We start from the raw sequence: 11,456 nt of genomic DNA, 5'->3' as shown, positions 1-11,456 counted from the left end.
TCGACGCCGTGTCCCATCTTGCGTCGCAGCGCATTTCCAGTCCACTGGAGATCGCCATTGCGAAAAGATTTTCCCGCGCTTTTATACGTCACAATTAAATTCATAATTACAACTTTTTATTCGATTTGAAACCAAAACCCAATACTTTAGACAAGTGTTCTGTTTGAAAGTTGAGTGATTATTTTAAAAGTAAATAATGTCTTTGAAAATTATGAAATTGCCGCCTCTTATTTTATTAGTTTTGATTTGTGCGGATGTCATTGCGAAGGATTCGGCTGAGAAGCTTGAAAGCGAGACAAAAAGCGAATCAACACCAACTGTGGAAACCAAACAACCTGTCAAGGTAACTTTTTTATTTTTAAAAGATAGTTTTTAAGTATATTACTTAATTAACTATCAGAAAGTCAAGTACCTATCGGTAAACCAAACCAAAATCAGTAACCACGTTACATTCACCCATTTTGGCATATTATTTGCTGCAGCTGTAGATTCTTTAATCGAATTAAGTATTGCTGTACTTTTTTAAAATATCCTTATCGAAAATACTGAGGCTGAACAACAATTTAAGACAAGACATTCAATACCTACTTCTCTAAAACCACTCGCACGAAGTATTTTGTCATCAAATCTGTCAAATTTTAAGTTTTTGAATGCAGGTGAATATCGTTGAATTCGACGTTGGTTGCAAGTCTGATGAAGGGAGGGTTAAGCTCGAACGCTTCAGCCAACAATATGATATAATTGAAACTTTGCGACCTTTATCTGGATTTCCCAAAGCCCTCCTAAATTGGGAGTCGACGGGTATTGAATTTCAATGTGCAACACTTATTTACAATAGGAGCTGTAGATAATTAAGCTTGATTGCATGCCAATAGACTGTATAATTAAAAATATGAAGAGTATACTCAAAATTTGGTATAACACGTTCACCTGAGATTGAGGGGGATAGCGCGATTTGATGATGTTTCAACGCCCTTGTGAGATATCGTGCTCGGCGTTTACTTATTCTGAAACACTAAATAGCTTTGGACAACAACTATTCGGTATACCTACATCGTTTTTTTCCGTTTGCCCGAAATTTCATTGCGAACTCATAAAAAATAATTATTTTGTTCGAATCTTTAATCATTTGACAAATTATATTTTTTCTAAATCTTGTTTCTCTGTAATATAAATATCAGCTGCCCAAAGTACATACGTTTCGGTTTTCTTGTGGTCGCACATACGGACTCGTTACTTACTACTAAATACAACAGGTCATTTTCTTAATTTTATTTACCTATAGTAAACACAGCGCATGTTTGGTAATTAGATTATCTGATATACATAACCGAACCAACGAAAAGATGGAAAACCCCCGACTTTGTCACTTCAAAGTTCAATACTTATCTCAAAAACGGCTGAACCGATTTTGATGAAACGAGTCTAAAAACCATCGCTAGAAAACCTGCTTTCAAATAAAAAAACCGCATTCAAATAGGTCCAACCGTTTAAGAGCTACGGTGCCACAGACAGACAGACACACATAGCGGTCGAACTTATAACACCCCTCTTTTTGCGTTTGTAGTTAAAAATAAAGTATTTCATTTCATTTTCCAAATCCAAGGAAATCAAAACCAAGAGAATACTTCCTGTTGACTTGGACTACGTCGCTAGCTTATAATTAATCCCGGTTTCAGTAGGTACGGCTCAAAACTGCATTGCCAAACACTGCATTAATGCAACGGATACGCATGAGTTTCAATTCAACCGGATATTAAGTATGAAGTGTACGATGATAACATGAATGGGCCATGCATTATTGGTTTATGAGTGCGCTGACGCACGCGGCACCTGCGCCCGCGCAGTACATCGCTTCGGGCTGCCAACATCAACACTGCATATACTACGAAACTCGAAACTCGAAGTTCGTATCGTACCGTCCCTCTCGCTCTCATATTAAATAGTATAAGTGTAAGAGGGACCGCACGACACGAACTTCGAGTTTCGAGTTTCGTGGTAGCCCTGCAGATCTTGGTGAAGTCCGTTTGACAACTTTGAAATATAAATGACTATATGAGAATCACAAGCAAAACTGTAACTTGAAAATACAAACTGAAATATAGATGCACAGAAAAAACAGAAAAATAAGACCATCACTGGGAATCGAACCCAGGTCCTCGGTAATCCGTACCGCGTGCTATACCGCTACACCACTGATGGTCCATCGGACGGATTACCGAGGACCTGGGTTTGATTCCCCAGTGATGGTCTTATTTTTCTGTTTTTTCTGTGCATCTATATTTCAGTTTGTATTTTCAATTTAGGTTTTACGGGATGACCGTAAAAGTAAAAATTTGGAATTGAAATAAAAAATACAAAAAGATTCCAAAAAACCAATCTCAAAACTGTAACGTCAAACAGACCTCTCGATACCACCGCCATCTAGCGATATTTCACCTGTCAAGCCCTCATTTACCTATATGAAAATTTAAATAAAGCCGTGGAACTTCCCACACTATTATTAAAGTGTCAACACGTCATATCGTCGCACCCTCACAGATACACGCATGAAATAATTTATCGGCGAATATTTTTCAGTTGTAAAAACTAAAATAAGTCCAATGCCAGTTGGGTGCTTAGTTTTGTGACGACAATTCTAATAAGATGGAAATTATTGTTATGAATTGTTTTGTCTGAGTTACTAAGCCAATGAGAGAAAAGGAAAAGAAAGTCGTCGAGTGGCGATCACGAACCGGAAGACGAAGGTATTGGCAGGCCTCCCACTAGGTGCGGACTGACGACATCGTGAGAGTTGCGGGCAACCGGGATGCAAGTGGCGAGTTGTTGTTTATTGTGGCATAGGGGGAGGCCTTTGTTCAGCAGTGGATGTCTTCAGGAAAACTAAGAAAACCGACGAATCTTGAGTGACATTAACTTTTAGAAGTACCTAGTCGTTTTCCACCAGTTACATGCCACAGCTTAATTTTAAAAATTAACTCCTGCATGTGTAATGCAGCTTTAGCTTAAGAACCAATATCTGTTCTACGTTCTTAAATAAAGCGCAATTTGTAATAAAAGTGGTGATGTCAACGACAAGAAAAGCGACTCTATATCCAGTAAGAGCGAATCTTCCAACCTCTTTTTATCCCGTAGTGGACCACATAAAGAGATAAGACTATATACCTACTTAGAGTCCTCTTCGAAAGTTAAAATTTGACTGCCAACAATATCTCAATCAGACTTTGCAGCTCTATTTAGAAATTCCCAGAACCCTCCGAAATGTGGTCCTGCGGTGGTTGAGTTTATGTATTTATTCCACTTCTGCGTTTTATATACGAATAGCAGGCTAATAATTAAGCTTGATTGCATGCCAAAACTTTCGTTATACAAATGGGATATTATTTTCAATTTATGCCAAATCTCTTGGGAATAAATTCGGTCACCTTCGCACTTGACCAATACAAAACGGCGTCCTAAATAAACAATTTACTTAGCTGAAGTCAATGACTTCATTTCAGTTTGTTTATTAAGTATTATGGAAATCGTAAATTAATAAAGTATGAACCCATATTTCCAAGTTTTCTTACTATTTGTTTGTCTTCTTTTCTCATAAAGAGCTGTCTAATAGTTACTTGTTCAATGTGAATATATTAAAGCATCACAATTAAAGACATTACATAAATAACTTTTATTTATTAATACACTATATTGCTAGTTTTGTCAGTAGAAGTACTGTGATTATATCTAGGCAACATTTGATTGGAGAAGAGAGGTATTTCAATAAGGACAAGAAATGTAACAATCGAGTAGCCATGTGGAAGAATAAAAACTTGATGTTCGGTGATAAAAAAGAAAGAAGCAAAGATAAAGGTATGTAACTATAAACAAATCTTATGATTATGACGCATATTGGATTTTAATTATATCAGCTAAAAGTGCTACAACGGTTTACCTACAAGGAAAACTAAAATCCTTCAATCCCCTGCAGTCCCCCCCTTCTGAGGATTATCATGTTTTGGCGGCAGTCAGCACGAAGCGATTATGACTCATCTGATACAGCTAGTTCAGCTAACTGGTGGTTATAATACAACCGTTCCATCGACCGACGATTGATCTCCCTGCTGTAAACACGGTGACCTAAATACATCGTAAATTCGTAAAACAAGCAAATAAAGTCTAAAAACATCATACCTTTGACGTGGATCATCGCTCACTTTGTTTTGATGGATTTAACACCATCGTTATGTCGGCCGAAAGACGACCACTGCTCTAAACTACGATTTTTTAGGCTTAGAAGGAACGTAAACAATTTTACTCTGCTATGTGACGGCTACTTAAAATGTGTGGTCGCCATAAAGTTCAATATCTCAAAACCTATTTTGATGAAACATGTCTAAAAACCGCCGGTAGAAAACCTGCTTTCAAATAAAAAAAACCGCATTCAAATCGGTTCACCCATTTAAGAGTTTAAGAGCTACTTGCGTCGGGGGGGTTAAAAACACAAGTAGGTAAATATTTGTTATGAAAAGTTTATATTATTATATACTTACCTAACTATAGGTAGCTAGAATTGTACTTCAGACCGAACTTAATCCTACATTAGATATTTCTTAGTTCTATAATACTCGATCCGAGGCTGGCTCCCCGCCAGAACATTATTAATATTCACATGCGAGTGTCCATGGCGCCAAATTATTACACGTTACTATTTTTTTAACGTTTTTACACCAACACCTAACATTTTTGAAACGAAAAGGCACGAACTACCACGAGAATTTGGTGGAATTAGCAGCTTCTGCTTGATGGAATAAGATTTAAATTGAGCGACGCCGGTTGGTTTCATATGTTTAGGGTTTTGAAACGAATTGACGCGATTCGAAATGATTCATTAACCTAATTTTGAGGTTATAGTAGCATTTACGCGAAGTTATGTTTCCCGCGCAAATTGAAATTGTTAGTTTAAGAATTAAAATGTCGAGGTGAAGTAAGTAGTTTTGAAAATTTATTCGTGTCTGAATTCATTCTAGGTTCTAGAGTTTTCATTATATTTTTGCAATCTCATTATGTTTACTGGCTGAAAATGTATTTTTGGCAGAGTGTTAGACTGACCTTAGTCCAGTTTTTCGTAAATGCAATTAAAACGACGAATTAATGATGCCAGTCGTAATAAAATCTACTATTCTAGTAATAAAACCTATTTGAAAGTATATTTGAGATTTTACACTCGACCCGATAGAGCAAATTTAACTAAATACTATGAACAACTACCCTCAGACCTAAAAAGCGAAAAGAACGATGAACCGTTTAACCATCGACTAAAAGACCTTTTGTTAAAAAATGCATTTCATTCGGTAAATGAATTTATAAATTTGACATTTTTATTTAATTGCGAATTTAAAATTATCTATTTTATTGTTTAAATTATTTTTTTTTTGACATTTTATCCTTTATTCTTTTTTAATGTTAATTTTAATGCGTTATCATTATGATGATCCCTAGAGGAGAACCAATCTTATTTTATGTTTTTTTTATTCATATCATGACATGCTTAGAATTTTATTTTTATATCATTATTAATCTTATTTATACCACATATAACACTTAAAACTAACTAATATTTATAACACTTAAAACTAACTAGCGCCCTCATTTTATTTCTAGTAATATAAGTAATACGTACACCTACACTAGCAACGTACACAATGAGACAATTATCCATCTCGTGTATCCATTAAATGCGTGTAAATTTTTACAGGTAAATGTTTTTTATTTCTTTTACAGGTCAACAATGGAGCGCCACTGCTGTTGGCGGATGAACTAAAACAAACCCTTGAGCGGTACTTGTTTGGGATGTGCCCGCAAGGCTACAAGGTACCTAACGATTTATATATTACTGAAATTAGTATGTCTCAACTTGATCCTTTAATACTAACATAATATACTTAGTTACCCGCAGGCCGCAGTTTCACGTGAGCTATGACGCTTGACTATAATCAGAATTAATTTATGTTGTATGAAAAAAAAAGCAAAATTAATTTATCACTTTTGACTGAGCTGTAAAGATTTTGAAAGTTATTATGCTTACATCCTGATCTCGTAAAAATATCGATATAAAAAGCAATCTACTTATCACAAAAAAAAAACATTCGATTAAGTCTACCTGTTTACTAAATCAGGTAGGTTTGTACTTTGTACTAACAAAAAAATTAATACACACGCAAAGTCTCGCATTTATAATAGGTTTAGCCCTTATCGTTACTGACATTTATTTGGATAAATAAAATACTACATTTGATAGTTCCAGTTTAATAAGATGAGTGACAAAGTCAGAGAGAGACAGAATACAATCGAATACACATTCTTATAATTTAAATAGGTTTGACAGTTACGTGCGTGTACTATTGGAATTCGTGGTTTTCTCAAAATTTTCATGTGAATTCGCATAAATTAGATCTTAGTTACAATAATATAGTTAGGAGAGCGCACCCGAGCCAAATAAGTAGGTAATTGTAATTGGAAATATTTTTATCTAAAACATAATGCAAAAACTACAAATTACCCACTGTTGTCTACTCACGTTACTGATTTAATTAAAAAGTTGTAGCGGTCGTTTACCAGAAAAAAGACAATAGAAAAACAATAAAAATTAGACGCAGGCCTGCGTCATTGGAAGATGACAAACAAACGACAAGCAGTCGAGTGGGGCCCATAAAAACATAAAGTAGCGCAACAAATTGGTTTTATTTCATAAAATGTGTCATCACGATCACGGCGCGAAAATTAATTCAACATGTAATACACGGATTTCTGGCGCAGTTTATGATCAAAACTACGTCAATGCAATTGACGTAGTTTCGGCCCTACAAATGATACCGGGGGACTACGAAATTTTAAAATCAAGGTCCGTATTCATATTCTAGAATGATCATTCTACTTGCCATCTAAAATAAGTAGTTGTTGGCATCTAAGTTTTAGTTTTATGTTTTTTTTATTATTTTATGTATACCTAAGTATTTTAAGTTAAGGATAGTTTTGTAAGTACCCTATCTAAAATGAACCAATTCTAGTCGCTCATAAGTAGTTGTAACTTTGCTAGCTTCTCGTTCAAAGTCAGCAGTGGGACAAACGCCTAACGGGCAACAGGCGCAGCTGCAGGGCTACTACGAAATTCGAAACTCGAAGTTCGTATCGTACCGTCCCTCTCACTCTCGTATAAAATAATATAAGCGTCGGAGGGACGGTACGATACGAACTTCGATTTTCGAGTTTCGTAGTAGCCCTGCAGGTGTGGCGGCATCGCGAAAATTAATAGCGCGACCGTTAACGGTTTGCGGCCATTTGAATAGCTTTAAAACAATCCCACACGTTCTTTAATGTCCGTTGCTTCCGAAAATAACGCAATATTTTTGCCTCGTAACGATGACTAATACTGGCTTTTTAGGGTTCCGTATGCGTACAGGGGTAACAAGCGGGAACCCATTACTATCACTACACTGTTCGTCTATCTATGCGTTCGTAGAACTGTTGTCAGCCTATTTTTTTTAATTTGCCGTGGTTTCTCGTTCTCGTCGACAGCTTTGACTTGCCAGAGTATTTCTATGTCTGTCTTTCACAGGGCTGTATCTCGGGAACAATATTTAGACAGCTTAAATTTACACATAATGTATTTATTATTGCTGCTACAGCAGTAAATAATCTATATAAATTTATATTATTTATTATACATTTACAAATGAATCACTTCAATGCCATTGCTAGCCATGCTTGCCCTAATGATTTACGCGTGCGAAGCCGCGAGTAAATATTAGTGCAATGCAAGAACCGTACGAGACATCTTTACATTACTGTAGGAAATATTGCAATCAAATAAACACGGGATACAATAGTTTGTCTAGCTTACTTTATGTTGTTTTATGAGTAGATAAAAACTATCGGCTAACGTAACACAGTACCTCTCTCAGATGCCGTTGGGCAAGCTGAAGAACGCGACCACCCTCACGTGCGACCTCGACCCTGAGCAGCAGGACCTGGCCGGCAGGTAAGAGAGATGCAACTATAAACCAAGTCGCACAAAATGCTGTTTGTACAGTATCAAATAATTTTTAAATAACAAATTTTAAGATATGCATTGCATGACACAAGATAATGTTGTTTAGTTTTATTTTAGTTACATTTATTTTATTTTTTATTCTAATTACACAATTATGGAATTTTTCCTTAGAAATAAAATACAATACAATACAAGATTGTTTTTTTGGAATATTTTTGTATTTTTTATTTCAATTCCAAATTTTTACTTTTACGGTCATCCCGTAAAACTTAAATTGAAAATACAAACTGAAATATAGATGCACAGAAAAACCAGAAAAATAAGACCATCACTGGGAATCGAACCCAGGTCCTCGGTATTCCGTACCTGGACCTGGGTTCGATTCCCAGTGATGGTCTTATATTTCTGGTTTTTCTGTGCATCTATATTTCAGTTTGTATTTACAATACAATACAATAAAAAGACTCTTTATTGTACACCAGAAATAGTAAGAGATACAGAAAACGATACACAGAGAAAAAATTACAAGGTAAAAAATAAAAAAAAACTATAAGGTAAATTAATTTAACTAAATAAAAATACACATTATACCGGGTGTGGCCAGTATAAAGAGTAAATGATTAAAAAATAGATCGTACTTGTCAAACTAAACGACATTAGTTCAGCGACTTCAAGAAATAATAGAGTCTTTAGATTTTCCCTTTTTCATACAAGTTAAATAAGTTCTCTTAGAAGCGTTTGTGAGGCTCCGATTGATTCCTTCTTGAGATCCAACCCCTCGCCCAAAATATTAATATTAATACTTATTTCCTTCCGCAAAATAAGTCCCAGTTCTTTAGTTAAAACATACTTAATGTTCGCACGACATTGTTTGACGCCAATTTTGAAGCAACTGCCTGTTCGGTCCGATTATCGGTGCGACCGTGAGAACGCAATTCGTATCGATTTATTTTTGATCAATTAAAAGTTGATCAACTAAAATCGTCTCGTGAGAACCCCGCATAACGGGGTGTTTGGTTTGTGCAGGCTAGCGGCGCTGGCGTTGCGAGCGCACTCCGCGGGCCGCGCGGACTGCTCGCGGCTCGGCGTCGCGCTCGCCAACACGTTCGGCGAACTCGCGCGCACCGCCGCCAGCCGACACGCAGCCAACACAGGTACATGAGTCAATCAACTATTAAGGCTGCGACTCCACTAAGGCGGAGACGAGCGGAGCGGAGACGAGTAGGATCGACCAATAATATTAGTAGCATGTTGCTATGAAGATGAGCTCTGGTTGAGTTCTAAAGCGTCAGTGTACTTAGTGTGGTGGTGGTGATAAATGGGTTTGTGTGATTTGTGTGTGTTGTTACAGTGTGGAGGTGGAGGAACTACATGAACACGCATATCTTGCATAAACTTAGCTATCATATGGTCGCGGGTGAACAAAGAAATTATTTTAGTTCTTTGATATGGACCTCCACTAAGTAACGCCTGATTCAATAAATTATATTAGTTGAAATCCACACATCTCGGAGGCGAGATGAGACGAAATGTGGTAATAATGATTGGTCAATCTCTACACGTCTCCTCTCCGCTCTGCTCGTCTCCGCCTCAGTGGAGCCGCAGGCCACAGCCGTGTGTATTATTCTGTCCCGTAAATCAGGAGACATCAGCAGGGCTACTACGAAACCCGAAACTCGAAACTCGAGCCTTGCGGTCCCTCTCGCTCTCGTATTAAATAGTATAAGTGTCAGAGGGACCGCACGACATTTTTTTTAGAAAAATGTTTGCAATGTTTAGTTTTAGCATGCTTGAGATGAGTCATGTCATGACGGAATTGCCTTAGAACTGTCACAAGTTGTTGGGACTCACAACTCATATTTTTTAGTGTTCCTTTAAAATCATACTTATTTTAATCATACTTAGGAGACGTTACCATCGCAACAAGCTATACCAAAAAGTTGATAGAGCCACATAAAGATGTATTGAAAGTCTAGCTGTTGACCGCGACTCCGTCCGCGTAGAATTCGTTTATCGCTTACCCGCGGAAACTACGCAATTTTAAGGGATAAAAGCTATCATATGTCCTTCCCCGGGACTCAAACTATCTATAGGTACCAAATTTCATCTGGATCGGTTCAGCGGTTTAAATGTGGTAAGCTAACAAACAAACAGACTTAAAAAAAATCTCATTTATAATATACTATAGTTAAGTGGCATGTTTTTCCATCGTACTTTGTTAGAAAAGTTCGTATTTATCTTGCTTTCTTAATTAGGTTCTAGTAACTTCAGTAAGCTATTTGAGAAAGTAAGATAAATAAATTTATCTAAATAAATACGGAGGTAAAACATTGTTCAATAGATTTGTAAACCCTAGCTTTTGGATTACCAAGCCCTTAAATCGATCAAACAGTAAAAGTACTATTTAAATTATTAACTCTATATTTCGCAGCATCGAACGAAGCCAACAAGAAACGGAAGCTCTCGAAGAGTCAAAAAGCGAAGATACAAGCGAAACAGCGAACCGCCCTCGCCGTCAAGAAGAAGGCCGCGGCGCTCGCTGCCGCCGCCGCAGCTAAGATATCTGTTTAGAATTATTAAGAAGTCATGTCTTAAGCACGGTTTCCACCGCGAACGGAGCGGACTTTAATGACTTAGTTACAGCGATTAGAGGATTAGTGTAATGTACAGTCGCCATAAGATATTTTGGAGCAGCCAAGGTGATCAAAAATATCGGAGCACTATACGACTGAGGCCGTACGGATTCCGCTCCTTTCGCTGTGTAAATTGGGCCACTTTCGCCATTTTCGTTCACAATGAAAGTAACTGTCAAATTGACACTAAAAGTAAATTATTTTTAATAAACAGTATTTAACCTAGGTCAATCAACATAAACAATGTACATACTTACATATTTAATTTGTTTCAGCTAAAAAAAATCCTTTTTAGAATAATAAGACAATTTTTGCATGCCAATTACACGTGAAAAAGGGACAAAATCTCGTTTAACTGAAGTGTCACATGCTTTAATATTCAATATTGTTGTTATATTTAATTTTAAAGTTGTTGTTGTTTGTTGTTTTTTTAGAAAAATATGGCGCAGTCCATTGGAGGACAATTTTACCAGTGTCTAGTAGGTTTTGCCGTTATGCGGTAAAAAAAATCTAGAAAACGAAATATGAGACATAATGGATGAACGATCTTAAAGTTATTGTTGTAAATTTGTTTGTTCATCATTATAGGAGACTAATATCTAAATATGTAATTTTAATTATAATCTTAATTTGTCATAGGTAAGTAAGTGGAAATATAAATAAAATCTTTAATTAGAAATGTTGTTTCATTTCGGGCTTACCAAATTGGTGCATAGAGTGTAACATGGGCCAAATTCGAACTGTTCGAATCTTGTTCATATGTTCTTGGAATGTTCCAACATTTTTCCACC

General features: G+C 36.4%; 1 protein-coding gene across 2 annotated transcripts; it reads left to right on the top strand.

The window, feature by feature from the left end:
- LOC141442790 (uncharacterized) lies at positions 1-11,344 on the top strand. Of its 2 annotated transcripts, none has more exons than XM_074107910.1 (5): positions 1-343; positions 5,764-5,853; positions 7,944-8,020; positions 9,059-9,186; positions 10,464-11,344. In XM_074107910.1, exons 1-5 carry the CDS (start codon positions 197-199, stop codon positions 10,601-10,603), a joined length of 582 nt encoding a protein of 193 aa, XP_073964011.1. In that variant the 5' UTR covers positions 1-196; the 3' UTR covers positions 10,604-11,344. The 2 variants fall into 2 exon arrangements, with proteins under 2 accessions (XP_073964011.1, XP_073964010.1); XM_074107909.1 differs by having other exon boundaries at positions 7,932-8,020.
- The last annotated feature ends 112 nt before the right edge of the window (positions 11,345-11,456 follow it).

Source organism: Choristoneura fumiferana, chromosome 26 (genome assembly GCF_025370935.1).
Source record: "Choristoneura fumiferana chromosome 26, NRCan_CFum_1, whole genome shotgun sequence".
NCBI classification, from domain to species: Eukaryota; Metazoa; Arthropoda; class Insecta; order Lepidoptera; family Tortricidae; genus Choristoneura; species Choristoneura fumiferana.
The sequence above is the reverse complement of the archived record's forward strand: the minus strand, read 5'-3'. Positions and strand labels throughout refer to the sequence as shown.

Excerpts from the sequence above, each read along its gene's own strand:
- LOC141442790 (XM_074107909.1), top strand. The coding sequence starts at position 197 with ATGTCTTTGAAAATTATGAAATTGCCGCCTCTTATTTTATTAGTTTTG. Across the intron at positions 344-5,763 it reads AAACCAAACAACCTGTCAAG|GTCAACAATGGAGCGCCACT; the intron begins GTAACTTTTTTA and ends TTTCTTTTACAG. Across the intron at positions 9,187-10,463 it reads CCGACACGCAGCCAACACAG|CATCGAACGAAGCCAACAAG; the intron begins GTACATGAGTCA and ends TATATTTCGCAG.